Source organism: Stereum hirsutum, assembly GCF_000264905.1.
Source record: "Stereum hirsutum FP-91666 SS1 unplaced genomic scaffold STEHIscaffold_4, whole genome shotgun sequence".
Classification (NCBI taxonomy): domain Eukaryota; kingdom Fungi; phylum Basidiomycota; class Agaricomycetes; order Russulales; family Stereaceae; genus Stereum; species Stereum hirsutum.
This window is the reverse complement of record NW_006763134.1, coordinates 257,926-273,896: the sequence shown is the minus strand read 5'-3', so window position 1 is coordinate 273,896 and position 15,971 is coordinate 257,926. Positions and strand designations below refer to the sequence as shown.

Sequence of the window (15,971 nt, the reverse complement as noted above, 5' to 3'; positions counted from 1 at the left end):
CCCTATGTCAGGAGAGTCGATAGTGGCAGGATGCACGATAATGCATGTGCACTACGATGATGACCAAAGGCTGATCTGTTTACTCACGAGCGCTCCTACTTCCATAGGAGTTCGGTATGCACGATAGCACAGCGGTTTGCGGAGTCCACAAAGAAGACCGACTTCGTTAGGATGGATTGAGATGAACTGTCTGCTGTCTGAAAATGGCAAGCATGTGTCCATAAACAATGGCACAAGAGGGATCACGACAATGGGGAATAGCGCGCGCAAGAGAAGTCAAGGTCCAGTATCACTCCGATCAGCTGAAGGCCGAAACTACCATTGGGCATTGGGTGCGAGTGTCCATGGCTAACGAGTCATGGTAGTGAACGGCCACCAAAAGCTAGACGTACGCGATGACGTGTGAAGGATCAACGGCACCGACGTGTACCTCCCGCAGCATCATCGGGGACAGGCACCCAACCATTCGCGAAGTGTTGAACCTAAAATAACCAAACAACATAGCATGGAATTCATTGGAGCTGTTATGACCGCCAACATGCCAGGAGGTAAACGTAGCTGGGTGAATGGGTCAAGTACCTGAAGCGCGCCACCATCGATACCTGATTGACATCATTCAATAACCGCCCGCAAGTCCCCCAACCAGCACGAAAGCAGAAGTGGACCCCAGAATTTGAGATCAAGCCTGTAGAATGACATACCGTTGAAAATGGTAACGGCATACGCTTTGTCGGCTTCTAGGAAAGGTTGGTGGTTTTGAAAGGATATCATGATGAGGGTTCGCGATCCGTTCATACGCGTATATGTCTCGGACTATGACAACAATGCGACTTTCCCCGCAAGTCGAAGAGGGTGGACTTTCGACCGGTGGTTATTAGCCGGCCGAGCTGGAAGCGATGCTGGGTTTCTAGGAGGGCGGAATATGCAGGAGATGACAGCGTTACATCCTCTGGCTGCGGTGCACCGGCAGTAAAAAACCCATCAAAGACAGCCAGCGGACTGAATCGTGAGCACAGGTAAGTTGCGATGGACAGTATGCAAGGAATGTCGCACTGGTCGTGTCGGAGGTTGATACTGAATAAACCTTCCCTCCTTCCTTCCATGTGGGTGGATTGAGGTCTTCGGACTAAGCATCCTTCCGATTTCGATAGCGGGATTCAACCAACATCGAAGGTGACAAGATCGCTGTCAGTGTATACGTTTTGACACCTTTACGCAGACCCGAGCTTCGTGGACAGGAATAGCCAGCTCGCTGAGTTTGGACTGCGAGTTTTTTTTTAACATGGCTGGTAAGACGACATGATTAAATCAGATGCAAATGTCTCAAACAATAAAGATGAGATAAACCCGAACTTTCTATGATCGCGTCAATCTTCGTAGTAACAGCTTGAAACGTCATCCTTTTCGAGCAAGGATTTACTCTGAGAGGAATTGATGGTGAGTTTTCCCGAGTCGTGTGTCATTCTCAGCGTATCACTACGAAAGCTGTATATGTTAGTTCCTGCGTGACGAAAGGGAGATTGACGAGTTACATACCTGGGTCCTGCGGGGCACACCTCCACGCAGCGTACACCGATACAAGTCCCAACCTTACCTTCGGGGCAACCCGGTCCCACGCCACACCAGGTACGCCACCCATTTGGCCATTACGATCTTGTCGTGAATACAAGCGCACTTTTCCATAAAGTTAGGCGGTCTGATCAGATCCATGGATGATTTGAAGTCCACATCGGGCTCGTCACAGTGTACCGCGAGGTGTCCAGTCAGCGAATCAACAGACATCAGCCTCACTCATCCACCCACCCACCCATTGACCGTGATGGCGCCACGTCGCCTGACCGGTCTCAGTTCGTCTCTTATATAGCATAAGATCACTGCCAGCTCTTGATTACAACCCACATTAGCATGATCCCGCAGAACATAAATAACCCGCCACAAGTCCGAGAGACCTTGGCATCGCCCTGATACTGAGTTACAACCCTCGGAGACTCAGACGTTTTCTGTCCGATAAGGTCTCCTCAGTGCCTTCACTTCCATTACCTCCGCCGTTGCTGGTTGACTTTGCGGAAGGAATCTTGCCACGATCTTTTGACGAGCGAGACATAAGTTGCGGGTGACGAGGAATACGACGACACAGCCCGCTCCTATACCGACGATGTAGGCTGCGAGGAGGGCGCCTTGTTCGGAAGGATCGAGGAAGTCATATACTAAAAGGAACCATCAGGATCAGGAAGCACATTGGAAGGAGGGATTCCCCGAGGGAAATAACGGAGTCAAAAGGTACGACTGCGACTCGTGGGAGTGAACATACCGTAGAAACCTTGGGTCGCGAAGGTGATGTAGGCGACGCCGAGATAGAATGCTAAGAGAATGACGAGGAAGACGACGTGCAAGTAGGGCGTTGGCGGCATGTTCGTGAGGAAGATTTCGAATGCGGCAAGTGCGGTATTGAGTGCGTGAACGGAGATGTTTGTCCATGCTATTCCAGGACCGTTGTTAGCTTATGCATGTATGTTTCAAATGGATAAAACATACCATTGACTGTCCCAGAAAGGGTGGTCGAGGAGGTGAGCAGGCTCCAAAAGACAGCGGTAGTTATGATGGCTATGTGTGTGGCGTTAGAGGTTGCATTCCTCGTGACCAAGGGGGAGACGCACGGTATACAATTATTGTCGAAAAGAGTAGCATATGCAAAAACTGGAGAATGCGCGGCCACGTCTGTAAGGGGTATGCCCTATTCCCAGAACCAGCACGTATCCCAAAAATAAGTGTCTGGATGCCAGAGGCCCAAAACCAAGAGCATAGTCCGATATAGGAGAGATGGGTGAAGTACGAGAAGTAGCTAGACCGAACAAGAACCAAACGGGGACCATCAATCAGCATATGTAACCCGTAGATGAAAGACGAAAACGACGTACCTATCACCGGCTCCGTCTTCAGAGGCAAAAGCCACCGTTATACAAAGCGTAATGAGGGTATACAACGCGATCAATAACCTAAACCCGGCGAGGACGAGAGGAGAAAACAAGGGAGATGTGACAAGTTTGCATGCAGGATCGAAGTTTTCTGTAACGCCTAGCGCTCGCCATAGCCGGTATGTTCCTGTCAGAGGCGACATTGACGAGCTGAAGACCCCGACGAGCGGGGATGGATACGAATGTGGTGGTCTCGCGAGAGGAACTTGGACATGGGCAGTTTTATGAAGGCGCTTGGAAGGCGCAGCACATATGGAAGTGAGGTGGCTGTACGGCGATCTCGGAGCCGCTTTAACAGCTTTGACAGCGCTCCGATCAGGTGGCGAGAGAAAAAAGGGTTTTATTTATGATCATGGGTCATAGTCCCTTTTTCACCTTTTCCGCTCATATTATATCGTGCTCACACGACATGTATAAACATGTTTTGAGGGAGAGAGTTCGCGAGTCTCTACGGACTCAGCCAGCCAGCGTCGTCGGTTTGTAGAAGTGGCGCCACATTCAAGCCTAGCAAGTAATCCAGGAACGAAACCCCACAGGACTGAAAGAAATATTTTGAACCCCAGAAAGCTGAGTGCAGAACACGGATGCAGTTTCTTAAGCACTAAAAACGAAGCCCGCAATGCCTGTACTCCCCAATGTGATCGTCAGTACCCCATCTTCAACGACCGCATCCGCCTCTTCCCCACTCCCAAACACACTGTCAACTAACGTCAAATCTTTCTCTTCCAGCCCATCCTGCTTCACATCCACCTCCACTGTCGAGTTCTCGTATAAAAGACTTGTCATGAGCACAAGTACCGTCGTCTCGTTCCCTGAAGCGGGAACGATCCACCTCGCTATATCCACACTCGTCGTGTTCTCGTTCTCCGCCGTCAAGAGTGTCCGGGTCGCATTGGGGTCCAAAAGCAAAGCGACAATAGGCGAAGAGAGCGACGAAAAGATAGGGGCGATCTCGCGAGCCCCTTGAGCGATATCGGGCGTGTCGTAAGGGTTGTCCCAGGGCATGATGCCTACTGCACCGTGGTTTACGCCGAGGACGGACTGCATCTTGAATTCGGCGCCGGTGGGGATGCGTGTCCAGAATTCGCCGGTGCCGTCTATTTTGAGAATAGAACATTGTTAAGTTATGTCCATCCTTGTACTGGAAGGGGAGACGGAGAAGGAGGTGACTCAGAGAAGACATGACATACTGAATGCTTGGGGGACGTTCCAGATGGCTAGTTCGCGGGTGCGGCCGACGAATCGTCTGTATTCGGACCACAGGTCGATCTTGTTGGAGATGTCGGTGAGTTCGCCCGTACAATCATCGCAACTACATGGAGGCAGCTCGTTATCAGTCAAGCACCTTAGCAATAGGAGGAGTCAGAGACCTACCCGCAGCAGCCGTAGGTGAAGTTGCAGACTGTTCCATAACGGTCAGAGTAGCTCGTATTTACCGCAATCCTATAGTTTCACGAGTCTTCAATTAGTGACAATTATGAAGGAGGCGGGGGAGACGAACGGATAGACGTCTGCGAAGACGATATCGGCTCCCGAGGTGTAGTTCGTCCAGTAAAAGTCGAGGCAGTTCAACACTGCGTGAGACCATGGGTCAGCAGGTCACACTTGTATGAACTGTTGGATGAACGAACCAAGAGAAACAGGGTGATAACCATCCATTTCGTAGAACATATCGTAGGCAGCGGTCGTATAGTTCGATGGGTCAGCAGGACCATCAGGCCTGAGAATATTGATCAGCATGTCGAGGCAAGGCAAAAACAGCAGGCGATACCTACTCATCGTTGGTATACCATGTCAAGAAATTCTCCCTCGTACGGAAAATCTCAACATAAGCAGCCACGGCGGTCAAGTTCTCGTAGATATCGCGGAAGTCGGCGATATACATGATCTACAAGTATGACCCGAATGAGCGAATAGTAGCAGGTGAAACCCCAAATTAATTAAAGTGAACCTACACCAGCTGCATCTGCACGATCCAATACCGTCTCGACAATCGAGGTGTTGTCGTATCCCGGGACGAGATGAATCACGTTGAACCTAGTTGCGCCACAGCGGTCAACATCGTCACCCATCCTGTCACAAGAATTCGGGACAAGTAAGTATCCCAGACGAGACGACGTACCCATCTTCAGCCATAGCGTCGACAACACTCAGATTCGCGATAATATCACTGAACCCGGTATAAAACCCATACGGCAAGAAGGCCTTCCACTCTCCGCTCTCCTTATCAACCCTCAACATGGCGCCGCTTCTCCTGTCGATCTTAGTCGCCACAGAGGTAGTGTTCGTGGCGTCTGCGATGTATGGATTGGGAGGGAGGTTGTACACTTTGCTGGAGGCAGCGAAGGTTTGAGTTGCGTCCGAGTCGAGGACGGCAGAGCAGGAGATAGTGTAGGGAGAAGTAGACGGTGGGATAGATGAGAGAGGGAATGGGATGATGGTTCCGGTGCTACCGACTGGGACTGTTATGTTGGAGATGAGGGTGGTGGACGAGTTCGTGACTTGGATCATGACGTTCAGGACGTCCGAGGAGGAAGAAGAATCGTTCGAGGACGCAGTGAACGAAGTACCAACATCATACGTCACGTTCGCATCGATGATGAAGGAACCCTCGGTCTCACTGGAAAGAAGCGCGGAGTCAGTGTTTGGGCGAAATGAGAAACGTTTCAAAGCGTACTCGTGAAGGTATGGCTGTATGGCCGGCGAACACCTGAAATCCAACAGTGGGGTATCCGAAGTCGAAGGTACGGGAAACAAACCAGCATAAACCTCCTCAGAATCGGCAGGGCTGCCAACTTGGTACTATTTCGCAGAAAAAAGCCAATATTCGTCACTAGGCACAACGCACCAAAGCAAGATACGGACAACAACGAACTGCACAACGTACATGTTTCCCGCACCACCTAGCGAATGAATCATCCCTCTTCGCCAGCCTATCCATCTTATCCCTCTTCAAACTCGCCATCAACGACCTCGGTCGAGACATTGGCATGTCACTGACACTATACCCCAGACCGAGCTCAACATCAGATAGACCGTGGGCTCCAGCAACAGCAACAGCAGCGAACAGAATACATGCTCCAGGGAGCAAGCTCGAAGCCACCATCTTCATGGTCGTTAGCAGGGTGCGACGAAGTCGTTGCCAGAGAGAATGTGGTGATCTGTCCCACTAGCACCGTGACAAGGAACACGACCTTCCTTCCAAGCATGCTGAGCCCGCTCCACAAGCTTTATATAGTTCAATGCACGCAGCACACAGGAGCACAGGGGTAGACAACAGCATGACGAGCAACCGAAATTGTCAACATTGTTCGTCGAAGAAGCAGTGGAAGAAGTAGAAGACGCGCGATACACGAGGGCATGAGACGGAAGGACAGCCGCCCCCTCCGAGGCAGATACGAACAGATGTTCAGTTCTCTCAGAAACTGCACCTCTCCGGCCTCAATATTCGATGTTTTGCAATGGTCAGTATCAAGGCTGAATTGTTTGGGCGACGGTGATATCGAAGGAAAATCAAAGATAGCGGTATCGGGAAGAGAGAGCGTTTATCTCGAGGTATTTTTCGGTCTCGAGAACGTCGAGGGGGGCACTTGGTCACGGTTTACTTTCAAGGTCCGACCCCCAAGGAGTGTGAATCGCGAGGAGCCACAACTCTCGAAGATGTATGGACTGTCCAATAAACATATGTATGATTTTGTGCGACAGATCAAACGGAACACGAACGATATCGACATCGACATAATAGAGACGACCGGCCTCCACCAAGACAAGAGACAGGAATGCCAGACGACAGACGGACCGCGAAGCGAAGAACAACGAAAACATAAAACGAACATGAACAAACGAAAATGTCAAAAAATACGAACGATAAACAACGAATTGAAGACGGCAATAAGAAGGGGAAACGAGAGTGGTCATGACGGATTCATCGATATAATAAAAAGAGTAAAGGTTAAAATGGAAAATGGAAAACAAAAAAGGTCGGACTAGAGGTATTGCATGCATATTGAGTTGTAGCTATAGTTAGAGGAAGATAAGAGCGGTGGAGGATACGCAGAGACGTGAGTGGCCACACCAGATCAAGCTATGCGAGAGAATATGTATCGAGGCGACTAAAGAGAAGGTAAGTGAATCCAGTATCCAGATGATATAGAAGTATGAGCTATGAAAGACGATGGTTTACTCTGCCTTTACTCTCCAAAGGACCGCGGCTGCCGCCACACTTAGCACGATAACCCCCACGGCTGTCGAATACTGCATATTCTGTCGCGCCTGGGAGAAGATCGAAAATGGTATGAGGATTTTTAGGCACAAACCAGAAAAAGACGGGGAACGGACCAGTGAGTTCATGGGGACCATATCCTTGTCTGCCGGAGCAGGGCCTTGTAACCCATCTTCTTCTGTCCCCATCGTAGTCATCGAACCAGTCGATGACTTTCTGACTGAAGAATCAGGCGTGATGGGATACTTGCCCGCCCCTACCAATCCCTTCCTCTCCTTCTCACCGCCCTTACCACCGAACCGTCTATCCGCATCCTCATCTTCCGAGTCGTCGTGCATCCAAGGACTCCTCGTCCTCGATCCCTGCAGATGTCGGTGGATCGAGGAGGCCTTGTCGTCCGTTCCGTCGTTGAGCAACGTCGCGCCTTCAGAGCTGCTCGTGTATCCCTCCGCGTCAACATCCGCATCCGCGTCCCCAATCTTCTCCTTTTTCGAGCCCGCCGAGTTGGATCGAGGCCTGCCTCTCGACGCTGTCGAACGCTTTCTCCTAGATCTCTGCTTGCCTGAGTCGGAGGAGAGGCTACGCGGGCTAGGAGGGGTAACGAGTCCGACTTCTGGTCTGGCGTTGCCGTTCTGGCTCGCTTGCTGCTGCTGCTGAGCGAGCGAGGCGACCGCCTTCTCGACTTTATCCCCAACTCGCGTGACACCTGCTTCTACACCCACGACCCGCCTCTCCCACTCCTCCCTCGCCTTGTTCAACCTCTCTCGCTCTTCCCGCCACTCCTCCCTGACACCGCTCCATTGCCCCTCGACGCCCTTCTTCCACTCTTTGACCATCTCGCTCAACGACTTGCGCTCCTCCTCCCTCGTCTCTGTCACGGTAGCCTGCACCTCTGCCACCTGGGTTTGAGATGCCTGCACGAGCGACTCGAGCGAGGTGACCTTCGACTCGAGGAGTGAAATAGTGGTTTGAGCGGTAGCGTGGGAAACCTGAAGGGCGCGAGAAAGCTCCAAGGCCGACTCGAGCTGCGTAGAAAGGTGGTCGAGCCGATCGGTCATATCGTTCTCCCTCGCGTTCGACATCGCATGACGGTCGCGTTGTGGTGGCGATGGTGACCTCGATCCCCTCCCTCCATCGTACTCGTCGTCCATACGGATCCCCATCCCGGTGGGCTCTGGCGTCCTTGGTCTCGTCATGGACTCCTCACCCTCCCTCTGCTGCCGCCGCCGCTCCTCCTCTTCTTGCTCCGCCGCCAACTGCTCTTCGTCCTCCTCCTCGACTCGCTCGAGCTCGTGTGGCGTGACTGTCGAGATGCTCCGTGCGTCATCGTCATCGTCATGATGCCCGCCAACGAACTCTCCCTCTTCACCGTCGCCATCACCGTCATCGGCACGGACCGTGTTGGATCTCCGCCGCCCGCGGACCATCTCCAGTTCGCGCTTTTCGTCCTCCATCATTTCGCGGAGCGTGCTCACTTCACGCTTGATCGCCTCATGCTCCGCGAGCATGCCTTCCAGCGAGCGGATCTTGTCCATGTGAGTAGCGAGCGACATTTGAGTCTCTTGAAGTTGAGCTTGGAGCTCGGCAAGTGCGGATGAGGAAGAGGAAGCGTTGACATTATGGCCGTTCGGGTGGGCATCGGTGGCCTGTGGCGGAGAAGGCTGTGGTGGCATGACAGGCGGGAGGGACTGTGGGTATGGGGGAAGCTGAGGCTGTCGACCGACGATATCAGCAATGGCTGCGGCCAATATCCAACACGAAACTTACCAAGTTGCCACCAAGCGTCTCATGGATGTCACTCATCGCGCCCGTCAGAGAATGGAGCTCCGCACCAGTCTCGCGCGTCTTTTGGAGCTCGCCCTGGAGACGATTCAGGATATGGTCGAATGTGAGGCCACTCTTTCCCGGCGGTCGCATGTTGCCGCCCATGCCACCCATCCCGGCGAGGGCTTGCTGCTGCATCGCTGGTCGTCGTTGAGATTGTCCAGGGCCTGGACCTTGCGAGCCTGCAAAGTTGAATGCGCTGCCGCTACCATTAGGTTGGGAAGAGAGATTAGCGAGTGGTGGGTTTTGATGCTGTTCGGCGCGCGCGGCGGATTGGGCGTCTTGTTCGGTGAAGACACAGACGACGCGGGCGGCGACTTTGTGGTGGATAATGGTCTTGTTGTCTTCCCCGACGATGTCAATACCGAATTCCTAGTGGTCACACGTTATGAGTACTTGATGCAACCATAAAAATAAAGCACAGAACAAAAATAACAGCAAGTTCCATGACGCATTATTTCCAGCATCAATGCATCTGTGAGTATCGCGGCCTAGACACAGCGGAGGTAGCCTTGACGTTGGCTTTGCTTCCAGACTAGATCCGATGTCATTGACCCCACGGGTCCGTCTTCGTACTTCTAGTCGTGCACGCTGACCGGTCTCGATCAGTTGGTCTGTGCGCCCGAAGAGCACCAAATGAATCCGGGGCCAAAGACTGGCGAGTAGTTCGCGCCTACTCTCTGCAGAGGCTTTGAACGGATCTCAGATGGAAAACTGGGGTGCAAGACGTGACGAAGAGAACGATGCAAACGCGTGTGCGATGTGGTCAACGGTCGAGGCCGAGTGACTCGGAGATGCACGTTTGTGAACAAAAAGAAACAAAAGCTCAGATGAGGTCTTTCTGATACAAGCGAGGGGCAGAGAAGCTGAGGGTCCTCGAATAGTACTTGTCACGTCGAGTACGCATGATGGAGCCTCGGGTGCTGGATGGTACGCCAGCGATGGAGCGAGCAATGCTAAGACGAGGAAGCTTGCCGAAAGATGATCTCAGACTGGATGAATGAGGGAAAAAGAAGGATCGTAGTGCTGGGTTTGCTGCTCGCCCCTGTCGAAAAGTCCGCGAGGAAATAGAGTCGGAATAGCGAGAAACTATCGCTGTTGACGACTACACCCGCACCCATTGCTCTCGAAAGGGCCGAGGATCTCGCGAAGACGACTGCAGTGCATTAACCTTTCCCGCAAGCCGGTTGCTCTCTCCCCGCTGGCGGTGCTGAAACGTTCGGTATGCGGGGAGCATGACGAAGGCTCAGACATGATAAACCCGACATGTTGTGGTGTAGCAAGTCGAACGCCACATTTTGTGGGAGGAGCCGCGATTACGCCGCATGAAGTTCGCATATATCCACCCCCACAATTGCACTGGAGCCTGAGAAACGATATTGAATAATAAGCACTCACGACAATGTCATCCGTCTTGAGCTCGAAGGGATCCGACTCTGCGCCTTCAGGACTGAGCCGCTCGCCGTTGATGAAGGTGCCGTTCGAGCTCTTCACGTCCTTGATGTAAATCTGCCGTAACACATGCACCGTTGAGGACTACTCGTGACACGAAGCGACAACGCGCAACAGAAAAAACGTAGGCCGACGTACTTTTCCATTCTCCTCCCAGACCTCCGCGTGCTGTCTACTGAGCACCTTCGAGTCGAAGAAACCATTTCTCTCTCCCGGCGCGGTCTTGACGTTCGTCTGGCGCCCAATCTTGACTCGGGGACCCTGTGGGAGATGGATGTGTTTTGGGAGGAAAGAGTCATTGAGGGGATAGAGGTAAAGAGCGGGTAGTGGTTGCTGCATCTGGTTTGGAGCATAGGGCGCGGGCATGCTGGCGGCGCCGTCGTTGAGGGGGTCGTCGTCGTCGTTGGCGGCGGTGAGGAAGGGGTGTTGGCGGTCGAGGTCGAACTGTCCGTTCATGCCAAATTCGGGCATGCGTCAGGTGGCGCGTTAACCCTAACCCCGTGCCTTGCGCCTGCAGGCTCGCGGCAAATATACAATTTCTTCAAGTTAGATGCTCGTTCGCTAAGACATTGAACTCATCAACATCAATCCTAGTCTTTCTGTCCATTCTTTCAACATTCGAACACTAGGGAGATCTGCGGCGACAAATACGGTCGACTCGTGTCGCTTCGTCACCACGACGTGCCACCAACAGCCTCGAGGCCCCGGACACCAAAGGGGAAAGACAGCCATGCAGTCACCGGCTTCTACTATGTTTTCCTTTGTATCCTTATCAACTTCACATATTCAGAGCCGTACTTGTGCTATGCATGTGTTATACGCTATAGACATGACGTGCGCAGGAATCCCGTCTTGGGTCCGTAGAGCAACTCGGACGATCCCTGTCCAATATCGCCACTCCGGTTCGCACGTCTTGAGCAATTCCTAAACATCATCATGGGCAAGACGCGATAACACATACATCTCCCGTATACGCACCTTGCCAAACGAGAGCGAGAAGATGAGCAGTCTCTAACATTTCTTCTGCAGCTCCTCCCAGGTGCCCAGGTTACAACAATACGGCAACTTTGACCATGCCGATTTCTGCATACTCACTCGCCTGCGATCCAAACTCCGCGCGCAGTTAGCACATAGGTCGTCGTTTCTGTATGAATCTTCCTGAGTTGAAAAGAAACATTCGCCTAGTATCAGCAAGGGGTTCTGCATGAGAACATCTTGCATCGATAGACTCCTCGGGTATCCATTTCGGCAGCGAGCGACCACGCAGTCGAAAGATGGCCTATTTTGCAAGGCTGTGGTGGCCGCCGTAACCGACCAGCGTTCTTGGAATGTGGCCAGAGCGTCATGTGCAGTCTCAGACAGCTTGATAGGCATGCCTATGCCTTCGACCTTAATCCCGTGGAGAAGTTCTGTAGGCCTGATGATTGAGCAGAGGTAGTACGCGACGGGGACGATGACCGGGACATCGCACTCGAGACCAAGGTGAACACCCGTAATGCCGTTGAAGTCGACTGGAAGAATGGTTAGGCGGTCTATGGAGAGGAAGTCGTCGAGCGTGGACGGGTAGAGGACTTTGAGATGAGCGATGACGGATTGTCGAAGGGACGGGAAAACGTATTTCGTAGACATGCGAAGAAGACTGGCAAGCTCGTCAAGGGTAAGTGTTTTTACATCCTTGGCGAAGCTGACAGTGATAGACCGTACGATCAGAGTCCGTACGGATCAGCGAAAGAAATAAGTCAATAAATAAGCCTCTTACTCTCGGTCCACGATATACATCAAAAGTCGCCGAATGTCCGTTGGTGCGTCATGCATAAAGATCACAGGACATCCTTGGTACATCTCGTCTCCTGTCTGCGACGCGTCACAGACCGAAAACATGTCCCGGAAGACCTCGCATCGCTGTGAGAGAAGGCCCTTGTATATTCGAAACCCGGTTCGATGAGCGCCGGCCTCGCAGACCAGGACGACGTTGCCGTCATCTAACCAGACGTCCTTGTCTTTCTCAAAGCTCGCGGAGCCTGAGGAACCTCCTGTTCGCGACGAACCGGGAGTCTCGTTTTCGCGGCGGCGCTTGAGTGGAGGTTCATTCATATTCGACTCCATAGGGAAGAACAGCCTATTTGACATGGTTAGAAATGTGCTATTTGAGTAACTCCTCGAAACAAGGATCACATATACGAGCTACCTTTGTGGAGGTATGACAGAACCGTATATTTGAGAGTCCGACAAAGATGCAATTATATACCGGAAATTGCCGTAAAATTTGGCCGTCCGACAAGTCTGTTCAACTCCGCTCTATCCAGTGTCACTCTTCTCTAATCACCGCACTCCAAACCCTTTCACCGTTCATGTCTTCTTCTGCCTCTCAAATCCCGCTAGTACCAGAGAAACGTGTATTCCCTCCATTGTACAAGTCTTCGGGAAACAAGTCCGAGGACAGACTAGCGTTCTTTCATATTTTAGAGAAGCTAAAGGTGGGTCGCGTTCCGATCTTTTCCGTACTTTATGTCGTGCCCGCCAAAGTCTACGCGTATTGACGTACAATGTCGATATGGTGGTACATCGTTGAGTAGACGCAGAAGAGGACCGGATGGGTTGATCAAGGCGTAAGCCATCCAAAGCTCTTTCAAGAATCTGGTGCGGCGATCTGATCCGAATTGGACGTCGTGGCCTTTAGATCCCAAATGCTGAGAGGTTGGTTCATCCCACTTGTCAGTCTGGAGAACGGTGAAGATGACCATTCTTTCTATGCCTCCTTTTTGCGCATTTCCGGCCAAAGTATCTCAGACCACATGTACAGAATGGCCGTCTTAGCGATGTGTTCTTCCGACACGAAGCTGGACATCGCCAGGTGGGGACCTGTTTTTCTTCCGGACTACTTCCATCCATGCTTGCTCCTGTTGATCTTTTCTTTTGAACAGATGTGTTATGCTTGCGGTCGTACACGATCTCGCCGAAGCTCAAGGTATGCCCAACGGTCCATAGCCTCGTAGATATACCTGCTGCTCATGGATGCACTCTAGTGGGTGATATCGCCCCTCGCGAAGGAATTCCAAAGGCGGAGAAACGTCGCCTGGAAGCGGTATATTACTCGACACTGGCTTTGAAGTGTGTTTAGCTGCTGATGCCTAATGCCCATAGGAAGCGATGCATAATTTCGTCACAGAAATGTTGCACAATAGCCCAGCTGCTCAAAGAATAGAAGCGCTCTGGCAAGTACGTATATATGTCGTTATTTGATTTTCATTGAAGCTTGAAGTCTTACATGTTCCTGTTCCGTGCAGGAATATGAAGACCAGGAGACGGACGAGGCTAAGTTCGTCAAAGGTCAGTTTCTCGTCGTTCGTCCCAGCGTTATTGTGCCGGCCCGCGTAATTTTTCTGACACGCCTTCCCCCGTGCGGACCCCTAGATCTCGATCGATTCGAGATGGCCTCCCAAGGTACTCTTGTCCGCCTCTATCTATGTTTATGTCATATTCAGTCTCCTACTGTTGCTTTCGTTAGCTCTCGAATACGAGCGCGCTCACGGCAACGATCTTCAAGGGTTTTTCGATAGCAGTCTGCCTAATTTGAAGCATCCGGAAGTCCAGGAATGGGGAGCAGACTTGATAAAGGAGAGGGATGCATCGCAGAAATCACCTTGAGTGTTATGGCCAGACGTCGGGTGAGTCAATGTAGCGACGGCTCATTTTATCTGCTTTCCTGTCCTCATGCTATTTGAACTCTCCCAGCAGTAATACGTAACTTGAACGCGACCAATTTACATGACAGCAGAAATCAAGCCAGGTCATGATCGATTGATCGATTGGTGACGGACTCTTATTCGCTACTCAACCACCCACAGGAAATAATCGTACACTCAGCACAGCGAACCCACACTCACACCTAGGCAATCCCCTTTTTGCTTACCTCACGTCTTCGCCTCGTACGGGAACGTCTCGATCCAATGTTTCGCTATTTCTTCCCTCGTCGCGAACCAAACCCCTCCTTTTTCCTTCACATACTCCAAGAACTTTCTCAGACCTGCGATCCGACCCGGCCTCCCGATGATACGACCGTGCAGGCCTATAGAGAGCATCTTCGCCTGTCCTGCAACGCCTTCACGATAGAGTTCGTCAAACGCGGCAATGAGATAGTCAGAAAAATCGTTTGGAGATATGAAGGCATCGTGCCGCGTGTTCTGTCAGGAATACAAGGTTATGTTTAGCTCTACGCATGCTTGAATGGAAGTGGATGAAAGGTGAGTGGCTCACCCTGAAGTCGTTAGTGTCCAGTGCATAGGGGACGATGAGCAGGCCTTGGTCCTTCTCGCCACCTGGGTATGGGATCCTTCATAATATGGCATGGGTTTGGCATGGATAGTGGTCACTCGACATTGGTACGGGACAGCTCACCAGTACGGAAGGTCATCTCCGTAATAGTCTGAATAGTAAAGCAAGGGAATATTTTCCTCCTTGAAGACTCTAGCGATCAAACTTCTGGATCTAGCGTCGTTCTTCGTGAAGGCTTTCCCATAGTACCAGCCCCTGGGTGGTGTACCAGAGGGTGATGTGCTGCTAATCGCTGTATGTATCGCAGCCTCAGTCACTTGAAAGGAGATAATATATATGAAGCGCACCATTGATTGCTTTCCTGGCATATTCGGCCTCTTCTTCGATGGTCCATGAGGTCCTATCAACCCAGCGATAACCGTGGCTAGCCAACTCGTGTCCGTCCTGTTCGAGAGCGATGGCTACTTCCGGGTGACGCTCAAGAGCCTGTCCCACAGCGTAGCTTGTGCAGTGAACGTTGTATTCCTTGACTTCATATTTCATCAGCCGTCTTTGCGCACGACATCGTTAGACGGGATGAGACTCACACAGACGAAGAACGCGCCACACCCCAGCCCTTGACCCGTACTCATAGAGACTATCAAGACATCTGCATCAGCGGCTGCGGTACAGACAGATAATATATGACCTGCGGAATATATCATCACACCTTTCCGTGTTGACGTCCCTCGCTCCTCTCATAGGCACCATCCCCGGACCTTTTTCACTACCGCTCATTTCTGTTACACCGTCTTCACCGCCTGTCACCTCAGATCCCTCCTCATAATTGAGTACTATGCTGATCGCTATCTTCGCGCCGTTTGGCCATTTAGGGTCTGGGGTGTGCTGTCCGTAGCCTTTCAAGTCGCGAGGACCGTATTCAGCGGCAAGGTTATCGGCTGTGGTAGACATGGTGGGAGAGATACTGATGATAGGGGCCATGCGCGTTGCGTTTAAAAGCAAGTGTTATCTTTGTGGGCCTCTGTGAGAGCAGGCTATTATGAGGATAGTTATCAGTGCCGAGTCATAGCGTGACCGTCAAAACAGTGCCGTGAGACTTTGGGGAACCATCGAAGTCGGAGGTGGCTCTCCGTTTCGATAGGTGGGCTCAATTATGTCTTCTACTTGATATGTGATTTGTGCTCGGATGCATGCTGAGCATTGAAGGCAAGTTGAACCAAGTA

General features: G+C 51.8%; 5 protein-coding genes across 5 annotated transcripts; 1 reads left to right on the top strand and 4 right to left on the bottom strand.

Moving 5' to 3' along the window:
- Nucleotides 1-917: 917 nt before the first annotated feature.
- STEHIDRAFT_75460 (uncharacterized protein) lies at nucleotides 918-3,178 on the bottom strand. The gene is made up of 7 exons (XM_007301526.1): nucleotides 2,919-3,178; nucleotides 2,658-2,842; nucleotides 2,536-2,604; nucleotides 2,312-2,479; nucleotides 1,537-2,207; nucleotides 1,354-1,476; nucleotides 918-1,286 (listed from the first exon to the last, which is right to left on the bottom strand). Exons 1-5 carry the CDS (start codon nucleotides 3,116-3,118, stop codon nucleotides 1,990-1,992), a joined length of 840 nt encoding a protein of 279 aa, XP_007301588.1. The 5' UTR covers nucleotides 3,119-3,178; the 3' UTR covers nucleotides 918-1,286; nucleotides 1,354-1,476; nucleotides 1,537-1,989.
- A 391-nt stretch (nucleotides 3,179-3,569) lies between these two features.
- Nucleotides 3,570-6,087, bottom strand: STEHIDRAFT_154442 (uncharacterized protein; the record flags this gene model as incomplete). The annotated part of the gene is made up of 10 exons (XM_007301637.1): nucleotides 3,570-4,072; nucleotides 4,166-4,287; nucleotides 4,350-4,418; nucleotides 4,477-4,549; nucleotides 4,607-4,695; nucleotides 4,751-4,863; nucleotides 4,931-5,048; nucleotides 5,098-5,595; nucleotides 5,653-5,777; nucleotides 5,863-6,087. 10 exons carry the CDS (start codon nucleotides 6,085-6,087, stop codon nucleotides 3,570-3,572), a joined length of 1,935 nt encoding a protein of 644 aa, XP_007301699.1.
- A 787-nt stretch (nucleotides 6,088-6,874) lies between these two features.
- Nucleotides 6,875-12,603, bottom strand: STEHIDRAFT_137948 (uncharacterized protein). The gene is made up of 9 exons (XM_007301636.1): nucleotides 12,233-12,603; nucleotides 11,452-12,157; nucleotides 11,272-11,397; nucleotides 10,612-10,917; nucleotides 10,420-10,530; nucleotides 10,139-10,231; nucleotides 8,965-9,393; nucleotides 7,314-8,909; nucleotides 6,875-7,247 (listed from the first exon to the last, which is right to left on the bottom strand). The coding sequence occupies exons 3-9, from the start codon at nucleotides 11,302-11,304 to the stop codon at nucleotides 7,155-7,157; spliced, it is 2,661 nt and encodes an 886-aa protein (XP_007301698.1). The 5' UTR covers nucleotides 11,305-11,397; nucleotides 11,452-12,157; nucleotides 12,233-12,603; the 3' UTR covers nucleotides 6,875-7,154.
- Nucleotides 12,604-12,824: 221 nt separating this feature from the next.
- On the top strand, nucleotides 12,825-14,121 carry STEHIDRAFT_129372 (HD domain-containing protein; the record flags this gene model as incomplete). The annotated part of the gene is made up of 10 exons (XM_007301635.1): nucleotides 12,825-12,950; nucleotides 13,050-13,082; nucleotides 13,154-13,170; nucleotides 13,256-13,327; nucleotides 13,398-13,441; nucleotides 13,500-13,558; nucleotides 13,618-13,692; nucleotides 13,761-13,803; nucleotides 13,888-13,917; nucleotides 13,982-14,121. The coding sequence occupies 10 exons, from the start codon at nucleotides 12,825-12,827 to the stop codon at nucleotides 14,119-14,121; spliced, it is 639 nt and encodes a 212-aa protein (XP_007301697.1).
- Nucleotides 14,122-14,387: 266 nt separating this feature from the next.
- STEHIDRAFT_52771 (carbohydrate esterase family 4 protein) lies at nucleotides 14,388-15,699 on the bottom strand (the record flags this gene model as incomplete). The annotated part of the gene is made up of 6 exons (XM_007301449.1): nucleotides 14,388-14,657; nucleotides 14,731-14,806; nucleotides 14,872-15,040; nucleotides 15,096-15,278; nucleotides 15,336-15,385; nucleotides 15,458-15,699. 6 exons carry the CDS (start codon nucleotides 15,697-15,699, stop codon nucleotides 14,388-14,390), a joined length of 990 nt encoding a protein of 329 aa, XP_007301511.1.
- Nucleotides 15,700-15,971: the final 272 nt, after the last annotated feature.

Coding starts and splice junctions, on each gene's coding strand:
- STEHIDRAFT_75460 (XM_007301526.1), bottom strand. CDS start 3,118: ATGTCGCCTCTGACAGGAACATACCGGCTATGGCGAGCGCTAGGCGTT. Junction 2,605..2,657: donor TTCGACAATAATTGTATACC/GTGCGTCTCCCC, acceptor CCACACACATAG/CCATCATAACTACCGCTGTC. Junction 2,480..2,535: donor CCTTTCTGGGACAGTCAATG/GTATGTTTTATC, acceptor GTCCTGGAATAG/CATGGACAAACATCTCCGTT.
- STEHIDRAFT_137948 (XM_007301636.1), bottom strand. CDS start 11,304: ATGTCTATAGCGTATAACACATGCATAGCACAA. Junction 10,232..10,419: donor TCAAGACGGATGACATTGTC/GTGAGTGCTTAT, acceptor CGAACGTTTCAG/CACCGCCAGCGGGGAGAGAG. Junction 8,910..8,964: donor AGACGCTTGGTGGCAACTTG/GTAAGTTTCGTG, acceptor GTCGGTCGACAG/CCTCAGCTTCCCCCATACCC.